General features: G+C 46.4%; 1 protein-coding gene across 1 annotated transcript in view; it reads left to right on the forward strand.

Annotated features, from left to right (window-relative positions):
• Positions 1–14,408, forward strand: part of LMBR1L (limb development membrane protein 1 like) — a 46,705-nt gene extending 32,297 nt beyond the window's left edge. Inside the window, exons 5-17 of the mRNA XM_056862991.1 lie at positions 821–924; positions 1,017–1,143; positions 2,158–2,226; positions 4,440–4,504; positions 5,674–5,749; positions 5,954–6,037; positions 7,396–7,472; positions 9,921–9,998; positions 10,843–10,916; positions 11,521–11,611; positions 12,545–12,611; positions 13,521–13,682; positions 14,312–14,408. Of these exons, the coding sequence (XP_056718969.1) occupies positions 821–924; positions 1,017–1,143; positions 2,158–2,226; positions 4,440–4,504; positions 5,674–5,749; positions 5,954–6,037; positions 7,396–7,472; positions 9,921–9,998; positions 10,843–10,916; positions 11,521–11,611; positions 12,545–12,611; positions 13,521–13,682; positions 14,312–14,370 (1,133 nt within the window). The 3' untranslated portion in view covers positions 14,371–14,408. The remainder of the gene's footprint in view (positions 1–820; positions 925–1,016; positions 1,144–2,157; positions 2,227–4,439; positions 4,505–5,673; positions 5,750–5,953; positions 6,038–7,395; positions 7,473–9,920; positions 9,999–10,842; positions 10,917–11,520; positions 11,612–12,544; positions 12,612–13,520; positions 13,683–14,311) is intronic.
• The last annotated feature ends 45 nt before the right edge of the window (positions 14,409–14,453 follow it).

The raw sequence follows: 14,453 nt of genomic DNA on the forward strand, positions 1-14,453 counted from the left end.
TATTCCTCTGCAGAACTCTCAAAGCCCTAGGAATTTTTTTGCTGGGGGCTGAAAGGTGCAGGCTTGGAAAAGATCATGGGAAAGCTCCCTGTGTTTCCGTTTGAGTAGGGATGACTGCACACAAGCCACTGTCTCAGGCAACCTGTTCCTGATGGCTGGTATTTCTGGAGTGTCTCTTTTGGGGGCGGGGTGTCAAATTTTATGTTTAGTTCACTGGATCAACCACAGTTGACATTGTTTGTATAATTATGTAACTGTTCAACAGTGCATTTCCAGAATTTGGCTTTCTGAACTTCAAGCAGAGTATTGTCGAAGACTTTCACGGTCAGCATTCATTGGTTCTTGTAGGTTATCCGGGCTGTGTGACCATGGTCTTGGTATTTTCTTTCCTGACGTTTCGCCAGCAGCTGTGGCAGGCATCTTCAGAGAGAGACTGTCCTTCAGTGTTACTCCTCTGAAGATGCCTGCCACAGCTGCTGGCGAAACGTCAGGAAAGAAAATACCAAGACCATGGTCACACAGCCTGGATAACCTACAAGATTCAAGAAGAGTGTTTTTCTGTGTGTGCCTGCTGTTGCTTGACTTGAGAGCACAGTAAGCCCCCACATAAGATTTTGAAAGTGAACAGGACAGGCAGGATCCAGGTCTGAAAAGGGCATGGGGAATGACCTGGTGTAAGTAGATGGCCTTGCGGCTTGATCTCCAGTTGTAGAATGGGGTAGGTGGGGGGAAAGAAAGTGCACACCTGGGAAAGTTGGCACTCAATGTTCAGAGACTTGCCTTTGCTCAAATAACCCTCTCTCATTCTTCTCTTCTGCAGGGCTCTGGAATCTGGTTTTCCTCTTCTCCAACCTCTCCCTCGTCTTCCTTATGCCTTTTGCCTACTTCTTCACTGAGGCTGAAGGCTTTGCAGGATCAAAGAAGGTACCAGCAGTTCTTCTGACATGCCCCCCCCCCCCAATTCCTAATTCTGTCTCCAGTCTTGAAGCAACACGGTCCCTTCTTTCTTTCTCCAGGGGATCATGGCCCGCGTGTATGAGACCTTCGTGGTGCTCCTGTTGCTAACCTTCTTGGTGCTGGGAATGGTCTGGGTTGCGTCGGCCATTGTGGACAATGATGCGGCCAGCAGGGAATCTCTTTATGGTGAGTTGCATCTCCTGGTCTTGTGTTTCCCATTGTTGAGGCTTGAATGTACTCTAAAGAGGAGAGGAAAGCAATCCTGTGAATGAATAAACATGCACAGGGATCAAGCTCTAAGCTCCCTGACTTCACTGCCAGCAGTAATCGGAGGGGAATATGATGTAATACATAGGCTTAAAAAAATTCACTAGAAACACCCAGTATGCATCTTAAGGCTATTTTTTTCATCCCCTTTCAGGAGCATTTCAATTTTTTTATACACCCACTTGCTCAGAAACTGCAATTCAGTATATAAGCAAAACTCTGACTTCCCTAGTGACTAAGCAACAAACTCACTTCATCAAAAGCCTGCTTGTTGAAACCACCCAATGAAAGCTAAAGTAGATCACGTTGTGTTCTGCCTAGCTGCAGATTCAAATGGGTTGTCCTCTACTAGTGACCTGCTTTGCTTAGGACATGCCTAGTGGGTTAGGGCTATGAACACTATCCCTGGTTCCAAATGAATCTTCAGAAATCGGAATCATGAAGGCTGGATGAAAATCTCGAGACTGGACAATGGATCACCGGCTGGAACTAACTGGCTGGGAAAGTTGGTGGTTTTGGGGGGTGTTTATAGCTTAAAATTTTGCAGGGCTGTAGGGATTTTGGCTGAGTGTTCTGAGGATGCTTGCAAGGTCCCCATGGGCTGGAGAAGCACAGCGGAGACCTAAGTGCTGCGTTAAGTGGCCCGACTGGGACTATTTTCCTTGGAAATTTTGAGAAGGGTACATGAAGAAAAAGGGGAGGGATAATGATGACGTTACCAGCAGCCCGACTCCTTGGTGATCGCTCCCATGAGCGCTAAGTTTTGTCTTGGGAAAATTGACTGTGTAGTGGAAGAATGGGCTGGAAGTCTGGACTCCTGGGCTGTGCTCTGAATGGTTGAACTGGGCAATGTGCTTGCTGCCTCTTGGTCTCCACAGTCCTTTGCCTGGGCTAGTGACAAGATACCTTTAATTGCCTGTCTTTCTTCCACAGACTTCTGGGAGTATTATCTCCCCTACCTCTATTCCTGCATCTCCCTGTTTGGTGTGCTGCTGCTGCTTTGTAAGTGATCCAATCCCATATTTGGGAGGGACTCTGGGAAAGAGGGGAGTGCCACACCAGACCCCAAACCCAGACCGGAGTGTTAGGGGCTGCAGTTAGCCTGTGTTGTGCAATTGGGGAGTAACTATTACTGGGGCAGGCCTAGGGGTGTCAGGGCTCAAATCCTCAGCATGCCAAGAATGTCATTGAGAGGGGATGGTCCAGTCTCTCACTCAGTGCCTAACTTGCCTCACAGCACAATTTTTGAGGATAAAATGGAGGAGGGAAGGGCCGTGTCTGCCATTCAGAGCTCCTTGGAGGGAAGGCGGGATAAAGTTGAGATGCTTAGAAGGGCCCTAAATGTTTTCAGTTCAGCTGTGCTTTCCTCCCTTGGGTGAGAAACTTCTCCTGAGTGTTGGTTTCCTTAGCTTTGAGGATGATGCACCATTCCTAACTCGCTGTACATTTAATGTCTGTGAGGAACAGAACAGCCATAAAGTCATTTCTACTGAGAAAAGCAAATACATGTATTGGATGAAAATTGTGTGCTTATCTATGCTGGGGTGTGCTTGTACAGCAGAAGTGCTTTCCTGACTGTACCTTTATCAAAACAGACCTGATAATATTAAGGCCAATCTCTCTCTCCCCACCTGCTTCTCTCAAACCTACTGTACCGCTTCTGCTTTTGGACTGATCTGTCAGTCTGGAAGTTGGAGATGTTTCCGTGGTTGAATACAGAAACTCTCGAGGGGGGAGAGAGAGAAGAGTTGTTGTTTTTTATATGCCAACTTTCTCTACCACTTAAGGCAGAATCAAACTGGCTTACAATCACCTTCCCTTCCCCTCCCAACAACAGACACCCTGTGAGGTAGGGGAGGCTGAGAAAGCTCTAACAGAGCTGTAACTTGCCCAAGGTCACCCAGCTGGCTGCGGCTATAATCTGGTTCACCAGATTAGCCTTCGCAGCTCATGCTGAGGAGTGGGGAATCAAACCTGGTTCTCCAGATCAGAGTCCACTGCTCCAAACCACCACTCTTAACCACTACACCACACTTTGACCATCACCTGCTGAGTCTTTGCTGGCTGTTTTTTGAAGTCCTTCAACTTCTATTCTGCCTGTCACATCTTTCTAACTTCTCAGGAGCTCAGGCCAGCATACGTAGTTCTCCTTTCTTCCCTTTTACTGTTGTGAAGGGAGGTGAGGGTGAGAGACGGAACGGGACTGACCCAAGGTCACCCAGTAATGTAACTGAGTGGGGATTTTAACAAAGGATCTTAGCCCAGCACATTAGCTACGATGCCACACTGGCTCACGCATGCACACCCTGTAGTTTGGCTCTCCGGTTTGAGTGCAGATGTCATGAGGAGCCGCTGGCAGATCATTTACCTTGTGGTCCTAAGCAGGGTTATAACCTTCTTAGCCCATTGCCTTCAATGGATTTTGAAGGGAATAACTCTGCTGAAGACTGCACTGTTCATTCCTTTATCCCCTGGAGAAGCGAGAGTTGCAACAGCCTTCTTTTTGTTCCTCTGGGAGGAATTTATGGTGATGTGGTCAGATATTGGCTGTTTAGAAAGGAAGGCGATTGCTTAGTTTATTTCAAGAGTGGATTTTTTACCACATTGAACGGACAGTAGTACCAATAACTGGTTTTCATGGGATAAAGGAATACAGTGTGAATTACTGAGACATACCTCCCTATAATCTGTGTTCTCCCCACTATTTCTGTGTTATGACTCTGCTTATCAAACAAATGGGCGAAATTGCTGTCAAGAGATCCCCAGCTGTTTGGGAAACGACCAGCTCTTTTGCCTCAGGCTGAATTAATATTCCAGGGCCTTGGGCAGCCTAGCTTGAGTTTCTGCCAGACTGCATATATCTTTCATGCAGTGCTGTCTCTTGGCAGGACAGGGTGTTCTTAGGTTGCCTACAATTCTTTATGGGCTCAGAAAGCATGGTGTTGGGGGAGTGCTGGGTTTGGCATCACCATCTCTCCCTGGTTTGAGGAGTCCAGTATCAGATGCGCTGCAGAAGGAGGGCATTTCAGAGCCAGATGGATTGTTGGCTGCAGGAGTTGTCCTGCTTCTGACCCAAAAGAGAAGGGCCATGTGGCAGAGCAGGCTGAGGCTTCCGCTTCTGCCTGAGTGTGCAGCCTGAAAGTGGAGATCGACACCACCTCCTGGCGGTTTGCGTTATGCTGCTCATTCTTGACTTCCCTTTCTTTCTTTCACAGTGTGCACACCTTTTGGCCTGTCACGTATGTTCACTGTTACGGGGACGCTACTGGTGAAGCCCAGGGTAAGATCGGAGGTGGTTTTAGCATTTGCTAGGAGTAGTACAAAGGGTAGAGGAACATCCAGGAAAGCAAGATATGTTATTGTTAAAGGGTTGTTTAGATAGGAATCTAAGGGGGGGGAAGGGAGGGAGAAATGAAAGAAGGAGCAGCAGGCCAGAGTGGTCAGGGTACTGCAGTGTGGCCTGAGAGAGTGAAGGTGGCAAGATAACTATGGGTGGGGGTGCTGGAAGAAGGGTGCAGTCACTGGCTTCAGTGGGAGGCCGGAGGCCTAGGGAAGGTGTGATGGATAGGGCTGCCAGCTCCAGGCTGGGATATACCTGGAGATACTGGCTTTGGGGTCTGGGGAGGGCAGGGTTTGGTGAGGGGAGGGACTTCAGTGGGATATAGTGCCATAGAGTCCACCTTTCAAAGCGGCCATTTTCTCCAGGTAAACTGATCTCTGTCACCCAGAGATCAGTTGTAATACCAGGAGATATCCAGCCACCACCTGGAGGTTGGTAACCCTAGCAACAGAGCAGTGTGTGTGGTTCAAGCTCAGCACAGTGACAGGTGTCTAAGGGGAGTCCTCCTGGAGAATTGCAGGGCAGGTCTGCTGTGTCTTCTGACTGCTGTGTCTTGTGTGTTGCCCATCAAAGGTGTTGCCTCACCATTGTTATCTTGCATTTAAATCCAGGAATATCAGTCTGGGTTTGTTTTTAAATATCAACAAAGCTGGATTCTAGTCTTTGTGCGATGCATGCTGTTGTGTAGGCCTTGTGTCCTTTTTTTGATTTATTCCACATAGTTATCTTTTACTTAAGGCAACCCTCAGCATGTCCATGAGTGATTGTGGCATTTGAAAACACTCTCAGATTTTGGCGGGTAACGCCTGCACACTGCCAGGCATTATCTTGAAAATCCCCAAAACTAGAAACTAGAAATGTAGAATGCCAATTTTGGCTGTTTTGTTAGGATCTAAGTGGGCAAGGCTTTTGCTCAGTTATTTCTTGACCTGACCTTAATATTTTGGCTAGCCATTTGAAAAAAATGGTGGAGGAAATCTTGCTTTCAGTCGCAGCCATGACTGTGTTGGAATGGCATGTTTGAAGGGAGTAAAGCAAGCAGATGCGTAGCCGGTGTCTAGTTGGGCTCTGGATTGTCTGATGCCTCATATGGGTTTCCTTGTCTGCAGCTGCTGGAGGATCTAGATGAGCAACTGAACTGCACGGGGTTCGAGGAAGCTGCCATTTGTCGCAAGATCAACTCTGGTGAGTGTCCAACTATGGCTGGACAGGACTGAGGGTGGGATGAGCCCAGCCTGAAATTCCTGCATCTAGGGTTAGTAGAGGATTTGGCTGGCTACTCTTCTGCCTTCAGGCTGAGGCTAGTGAAGTTGGGCATAGTGGCTCATATAGATTCACCCTCTAATGGGGAGATTGATTTGGCTTTTTTCTTCTTTTTGTATTGTATAGGGAAAACCTCCTGCTGGCTCAACCTTGACATGGACCTGCTGAGACAACAATATCTAGCAATCCACACACACAGGATAACACTGGGTAAGGATGGGCAGAAGGAGAACATGTATGCCAAAATAATGCACAACAGTGAGATCTTGGAATCCAGCATCCTTGGGTTTGCTTTTCTGAAGTACATCTTTACTTTCTGCAGCCACACTTTCTGCGTGTGCTCTATGCTCCCAGAATAAGGGTAGCATTTCTGCTAATCCTGAGGCGGTGTGAGTGTGGAGAAGTAAGAGAGAAGTACTTTTCCTCACCAGGTGTGTCCCACATGTTTTCTAGCCATGAAGGGTATACACTTTTTTCTTTTTGGAGGGGGGAATGAAATCTAAAATTGTCAGAATGCTGGATTCTGCATGTTTGTGTCACCTTTGGTCTGTTCAATAAATTATAAGGTCATATTGATTTCTGTTTATAGCCCATTTTTTCTAGGTATTTTTGAGTCTGGGGAACTCACAAATCAAAACTAAGACAGAACAGATGAAAATATATTTGTGCTTCTCTAAAAGCCTTTTGAAAGAAGCCTCTCTTATAAAAGGTTGAGCAACAGCTGGGGAAAACAAGGCCTGCTGAGGAAGAAAGTTCCATGATTGTAGTGCCGTGACTGAGGAGACCCACATCTTTTGTGATTCCCAACCTTTAGATTGTTCATTTAAAGCATTGGTTCCCAAAGTGGGCAGTACCAACCCCTGGGGGGCGGTGGGATTACCTAGGGGGGCACTAAGAAGCAAGAGGGCAGCAGGGGGGAACTAGAGGTGGTCCCCTTCAAGCTATGGCACCATGCTGGTAAATTTGGTGGAAACTATAGAATTTTTTTCCAGACTTTGAAGAGCTGGTACCACTGGATCAAGTTCATCAGTTTTGTTGAATAAATTTCAACTAAAAAGCTTTAATTTGGTTTTGAATAGTTGTGCAATTAATTGTTGCTGTTTTGAAATTTTTGGAATTTTGAAAACCAGCATCCCAAAACGGCTTCCTTCCAGACTCAGTTAGCTACAAAATGGCTGCCGTGGAAGCTGGGGCCAGCTACAAAATGGCTGCCGTGGGAGCTGGGGCCAGTCACACAATGTGGGAGGTTCTAAGCCAAGTATTGTCCCATGATAGAGGTAGCTGCTTCCGAATGGGTGATGCCTATAGACACAATGGTGGTACCTCCTGATTGTCTCTGAGGCACCTCTAGCTTCAGTGTGACAGAGGAAGGCCAGGACTGGTTCGATGCTTTGGGCATCAGGAAAGACACTAGTGGGCACTCTTTGAGGAATCAACTACTCTTTTATGAGGAGCTCATTCATGATCTCGGCAGAGAGGATGGAATAAATATGATGGCTTTGGCCACTACATGAGAACTGTTAATATTTAAGTGACTCCACTCCTGTATGCATTGTGCTTTTTGACAGAAACACGCCGCAAGGCCTCAGCTTGGCAAAGGAACCTGGGCTACCCACTAGCCATGCTCTCTCTGCTCTCTCTAACGGTAAACATTGGGGCTGGGAAGGTGGTGGGCTCAGAGGATGCTGTGCTGTAAACCAGCCTGAGCTGGGTCATAGTCATCTTTGTTAAGTCAGGAAAACAGTCTAAAACGGTGGTTTTTAACCTTCCTACATCGATGGACCCAGTTTGCTCCCCGTCTGCCCAGGAACTCCTGCTGAGAATGTGTCATACCACTCCACATGTAGCCATAGCCAGGCCTGTTTTGGTTTCTCTATCATTCTGCATGAACTGCTGATATAGCTTGAGATCTTCCCCTGTGATCTCTTGCAGCTGCCCATTAGCAGTGGGCAAGCTGTCTCTTTTGCTCTTATTCAAGAGCTGCTGTAGACTTCTGAGGAGCTCTGGGAGGCCTCCCTGGAATGCAGCTTGAAAACCACTAGTCTAAACCTCTGAGAATGGGACCCGACAGGGAAAAAGAAAAGATAGAAAAGCTCCTACAAGGAGATAATCCCTCAATCACCTCTCAATTAGCAAAATTTTGTATGGCTGGAATGAAAATTTGTTGCCACAGAGTAGTCTCTTAGTCCAAATGGCAGATGTAACTTGGATGTTATTTATTTATTTATTTTTAAGTGATTTAAGGCTTGGACTGTAAACCTTTGTTGGTAAGACCATTTTAGTCCATGTGTATCTTGTTTTATCTGGCCAAGGGCCGCAAATAAACTATCTATCACTAGTCTAAACCTTCCCAGGTTGTGTAATGTATAAAAAGTAGATTGACTCCTTCGCATGGAGATGGTACAGGTGGGTAGATCGAAAGAAGGCTGCTGTATGGAACCCTCATGCTTTAGTTCATAGGAGAGAAGATATGGTTGAGTACCATTCTCTTTGTCCCCAGAACCTGGCAGTTAGCTTCTGTGGAATAAGGAGGTTCCAACTTGTAGCTGTCATGGCTAATTGATGGCCGCACCCTTTGTCAATGTGTCATTTTTCCTCTAAAGACATAAACCAGTGAATGTTGCCACATCGTGTGGCAAAGAGTTAGAGCTTGCATACTATTCCGGTAGGAAGAGGGGAAACGGTGTCTTTCCTTGCTGGGAAACTCCGTCGACCAAGGGTTCCCTGGAAAGTACCCTGGTAACCTGCTGCCGCCACTCAGGACCTCCTGAGAATGTCCTGCTGAGTAGGTACTCTTCCAGCCAAATACTAGAGCAATTACAAAAGAATTTATACCCAACCTGATAGCACCTATGCAGTCTAGCACATGGGGAAGAGATTAAAGGAAATACCCCAGAGAAATAGAATGTATTAAATGAAGCCAAAAAAAGTGTTTATAAAAAGGTTTACTGTAAAAGAGGGGAAAAAAGGGAAAGGGTATTTGGATTCGAAAAGAGGTGGAAAAAGGGGAAACAAAATACAGGGGAAACACGCAGCAACAACAGATATTCAAATGAAAAGCAATACAGTTGCACTAACTAAGTTAATCACATTACTTAAGCTGTAGCTGGTTCCTCAGAGCCTGTGCAGAGTTCCTTGTGCTAACAAAAAGTTGAAGGAGTCCTTAACTCCTATCCAACTTGTGGGCCCAGTTTCCACAGAAGACTGAAAACTGGAGACTAGGGAAAAATCCCAAATGTACAGATATTTATGCTAAATGGGAGTTGCACCTATGCCAGCCTCCTTTCTAAGAACGACAAGCAGATTTCTCCAATCCCACACAAATCCCCATCTCCGATGTTAGCAGCTACTTTTACCAACCAAAGCAATATCCCATATAGTCCCACCTCTGTCAGGTACCGGGTAATGGCTCTGAACTTCCATGACGAATAGACGCTCTGATCTAAACTAGGTCATCCTTTGTCCAAAAGGGGTTAAGTCTGCCAGGATGGTCCAATGTGGAATGGAACTGAATAACTTTATTTTAGTGTCATCTAGGGTTCCAGGCGCTCTAGGTGGTACTCCTGAGCTTTAGCGAGTTTTAGGACACATACAATAAATGGTATGCCTAGGTCTGTTCATGAGAATTGGCCATATTACCACTCTGAACACAGTTCCATGTATTTTTTGAATTGCAAGATCCCTTGTTGCAGGGCTGTGTAAATCAAGTTGTCTCAAAACAGAAAAAAGGTTATTGTCTCCCACATCTTGCCTTGGACAGGGAAGCCACTATGGTGCCGCAAAGAGCCACTCCAAAACTATAACAAGATGTCACAAAAACATAGCCTGGAACATTTTCCAAAGTCCAGTTCTTGGAGTGAAAGAAGACTGAGAACCAGGTTCAGTTTAGCCAGGCATACTCCCTTGTGTATCCCATATGGGTGAATCTGTACCACAGTGTCATCGGATTTAAGCAAAAATCCTTCCTTGAGAATCCGGTTTCGAAGTTGCTGGAAAGGGCTTGGAAGCGTGCTCAAAACTCAGTGTGTTTCCAGGTGTTAAGACTTGCGAGGAATGTTCTGTGTTGACCTTTCTCTCCCACCTGCTTTTCCAGGGTATCTCTGTTCTTGTGGTCTGCTTCCATGTCTTGGAGTTGTTGTTGGATGATGCAGCAATGCCCCGAGGAATCCAGGTGAGAGCGGCTGTGGGCTTCCTGCCCGATCCCTCAACTGAAGCTTTTCCCAGACCAGTTATTTTCCTGGCCCAGACTTCTTGGGTGACCTTGCTGGGTTGCTTAGGGAGCAGTCCTAAGCAGGTTTTCTCAGAGGTTACTCCCATTTTATTCAGTGGCTCTTACCACCAGGAAATTGTTCTTTGGGATTGGAGCATTGTTTCTAAACTCCTGTTTTTTGCACATAGATAAAAGAGAGGTGTGTCCATTTACAATCAGTAGCAGAGACAAGCCTCTTCTTTATTAAACACACACACACACAAACAAACTCTATCCTGCTTCTCTTTCAAAGGACTCGGTAACAAATTTAAAGCATATGAATCAGAATTAAAAAGAAACTCAAAATTCAGGCAATGATTGCTGCTTACTCCGTGTGTGTGTGTGTGTGTGTGTGTGTGTGTGTGTGTGTGGGAATACCCAGATCAGTGTGTACTCCACCATGAGAATAATCAGACGTGTGGTTGAGAAGCCTACTGCTACAACCTGTAGTCTAAATAAAGGAACTTACATAGACTGTACTAATTATGGGGAAGGGTGGAAAAACTATGGGCAGGCACTGGAAGTCTTACTCAGCCGTCCTTTCCCTGGTATTGATACCCACACACTTCCAGGTGCAGTCGTTATTTCTTGCTTATGTGGTATGGTTGCAGGCGTGTGTGTGTGCCACAGACCATTATATACCCTTCTTCCTGGTAAAGAGGCTGAACCCAGGAAAAGCTCAAAAGGATTCTGGGACTACATCTTTTTCAGATGAACCTAACTTTTTGTCTCTCTTCTCTCCCCCCACCCCAAAAAATTATCACAGGAGGCACCACTGGGGAAAGTTTCCTTCTCTATTTTTGGCTCCTTTGGGGCAGCCGTGCAGGTGATTCTCATATTGTATCCTTTGCAGTGTGCCATTTGGGTATCTTCACTGTGCCATGGTCTGAATGTTACTGAGAATGTTTCCTGACATCTCTGCTTTCACCTCATTTTCCATTTGTGTTTCCTCTGCCATTTCTGTCTCCCCCACCCCCAGTTTGTTCTTACCTTCCTTAGTGTTGAGATTGTCCTGGTTCTCTTACTGGTGCTTCATTTTCAGAGACCATATACCTCTGAATTCCTTTTGCTGGGGGGCATGCATGGTGAGACTTTGACCTCTGTGCCCCTTCTTGTAGGGCTGCTGAGGTAATTTGGGTGGCCACTGTTGGGAACAGGATGGATGCTGGGCTACATGGATCATTGGTCTGCTCCAGCAGGGCTCTTCTGTATGTTCATCACCAGATAGTCCTTTGTCTGCCAGTATCAAAATGAGGCAGAAGGACCTTGTCTGCCCCTTGGGCTCCTTGCTTGGTATAAGATACATTCCTGTTCTGGCTTCTTTTAATGCAGAAGACGCAACTGTGTGCTTGTTGCTGTGGTTGAAATGTTGCTTTGCTGAGACTCTGCTACCATTGGTGATTCTCCTTCTCCACTGTTCTTCCTTAATGCCATATTGTCTTAGCTATTTAATGATTTCCTCCGTTGTGGGGTTCTATAGTTCTCCTCTCTTCACCAAACTGCTGCCAGAACGACATGATACAACTATGACCAAGGTAGGTCTTCTGTTTTATCTGCCACAAATTTTAAAATTGAGTACTGTTGCTTGTGTCTTCCATTTACTCCAGCTATGGGCTGAGCTGCTGTGATGTCATGGCGATAGTACAAATAGAAACTGTCTAGAGGGAGAATCAGTCACAGAATGTCATAGATCCCAGGAACTTCTGACTTAAAATAGGCCTTTGAATGATGCTTCCCCCATAATATATTTGAAGAGCTATGGGGGGGGGCACTAAGTGAAAGGCTGACCTGTGGATTTTGGAAGTGGAGGGGGCAGAAAGGGCAAGAAGTGGGGCTGGATGATATATGAGCTTTAGTGTACACATGCAAGGCCTGTGACAAAGATTGCTGGTTTGGAATGGATTCTCAGATTTTGATGCTGTCTCCTGGTCTATCCCTCAATCACATGGTCTTCCAGTTTCCCTTCAAAATAAATGCCCATAGGAATTCAGAAGGAACTTGCAGTTTCCTTGTCACATGTCTTTTCTGCCCCTTCCCCTCTGTGCAGAAGGGATAAAACAGTTTGCCTGCAAAGGATGCTGTGAAAGTACTCTTTCCGTGTAAGGCTGTCTGTTTCAGAGCAGAGGCTTGGCAGTCAAATACACACAGGTACCTCTCTGCAGTCCCCCTCCACAAATAGAGATGTGGCACAGTGAATGTCCACCATTCAAGAAGAGTAGCTGGCCTTCTCCATTTTTCTGCCTCCAAGGGGCAATCACACTGATTCTGGTAGCCTTTAAAAGGCAGCATAGCCATGTTTGATTAGACAATTTCCCCATTAGTGTTGGACAACGTGGGTGGGTGGGGTTCTGCCACCTTGTGGAGTGGGGGGACACTAACAAGGAAGGAAAAATAGCATGCATGAATATGTAGGGGCTGAGTGGGCAAGAGCCACTCATGAGCTGTCTGACTCATGTGTTTCCTTGCAGATAATTGGGAACTGTGTCTCCCTGTTGGTGTTGAGCTCAGCACTCCCAGTTTTGTCTCGTACACTGGGTGAGTTCTCTTTTCTTCACGTGGACCATATCTTTTCTGGGGTTGCCTCAGTAAAACCATTGCCTCAGCAGAATTATTAAAGAAAACTGCCACCTACAGCTTAGCACACCTACAGTATGCGTGTGTCCCAATTGTGGCCGAGTAATTGCGCAATCTGTATAAATGGTGAACATTTGAATGTTTACTTAATTTGCACAGTTCATTTTTATGCAGAAGGAGAAGGAATGGTGGAGTGCTAGAGTTCTGCCCCTGTAAATCCTCCTCCTTGTGTCTAAGCCCCCACGTGTTCTTTCTTTGGAGGCTTAAGGGCTTGAAACTTGTTTTTTAAAAATTAACATCAAGGTTATCGGGATGCTGCTTTCTGCACCTCCTTCTAAATGCCCCACTTTCCCCCTGAGAGTGCAAAACCCCTAGAACAACAATCCTGCCTGTTCCTTAATTTGTGACAATGGCTTGGATAGTGGCAAGAAGTAACTTGTGAGCAGAATGCCATTAGCAGAGCTGTGGAGAACTGGGATGGGGTTAAAAAAAATTACAACTGTGTCTCTTGAGGTGTGGGGTATCTTTTCTCCAGTCTTTAGTGGGTGGGGATATTTGTTAAATTATCTTGGCAAACAGTGTGCAGTGACAGAGCTCCCTCACTTGCTCAAGTTGCCTTGGGAAGGCAGCATGTGAAATCGAAAAACAGGAATGCAAGCAGAGAGGCCTGCCCTTTGCAGTATCAGACTTGGGAGCTCGGCCGTCTCTGGAAAGTTATTTCAAGTGTTAGTCTGAGAAAATGAATTGTGATTTTTTTTTTTTTTACAAGAGGTTGGGAGAGGATCTTCTCTATTTGCAGAATGTAATGAGGAGCAGATGGGGCTGAAGCAGCGAATGTTGATAAATGCTGAGCATCTATCTCCTCTTTAGGGATCACAAGGTTTGACCTTCTAGGTGACTTCGGGAGGTTTAACTGGCTGGGAAACTTCTACATTGTCTTTCTCTACAATATGCTCTTTGCCGGCCTCACTACTCTTTGCCTGGTGAAGAAATTCACCTGGGCTGTACAAGCTGAACTCATCCGGGCCTTCGGTAAGCACCTGTCGCCATTGTCCTCCAGCTTTTCTGTTGTGACATTTTTGATGACATTAAGGAGCAGGGCTGTTAAAGCTGATCTGCGATGAAGGGAGCGTCCCCCTAGGTAGAAAGTGAAAGAGGAGGGTCCCAGAATGGCTGTTTCCTCTCCTAAGGTGTTTTGCTGTGTTTAATAAGCCAGCATGGCATAATGGCTAAGAGCAGCGAACTCTAATCTGGAAACCCAGGTTCGAATCCCCACTCCCCCACATGAAGTCTGCTGGGTGACCTTGGGCCAGTCATAGTTCTCTGAGAACTCTCTCAGCCCACACGGAGACAGGCAATGGCAAGCTACCTCTTGCCGTGAAAACCCTACAAGGTCGCCCATAAACCAGCTGTGTCTTGAAGCTCTTTCCACCACCAGTAAGCCCTAAAGATGCCTGGAGCTCTTCTGCGACCCAAGTAGAACTATCATTGCCCTAGGAAACTTTCCTGTCATTTTAGTTGCCGACTCGGATGTAGGAGCTTCTGCAGATATGTCTTGTGTCTGCCTCTTGTTTTAAATTGGGTTCCCTGTTCTTGGGGTGGGGAGGGGGGGTAAAAACTGTAAGCCTTTGGCCCCTCATCTGCTGTCTCGTTCCTCCCAGGCCTCCACAAGCTGCCTCTGCCTGTGACCCGGTCCCAGAAGCCGAGCAAACTCAGCTAGAACAATCATCAGTGCCTGGATGAAGCCTGGGCAAGGTGACGTTGGCCTGCCAGCCGCCACAGGGATGCCCTTGACCTTGAGAT

The sequence above is a fragment of the Euleptes europaea genome, chromosome 1 (assembly GCF_029931775.1).
Source record: "Euleptes europaea isolate rEulEur1 chromosome 1, rEulEur1.hap1, whole genome shotgun sequence".
Classification (NCBI taxonomy): Eukaryota; Metazoa; Chordata; class Lepidosauria; order Squamata; family Sphaerodactylidae; genus Euleptes; species Euleptes europaea.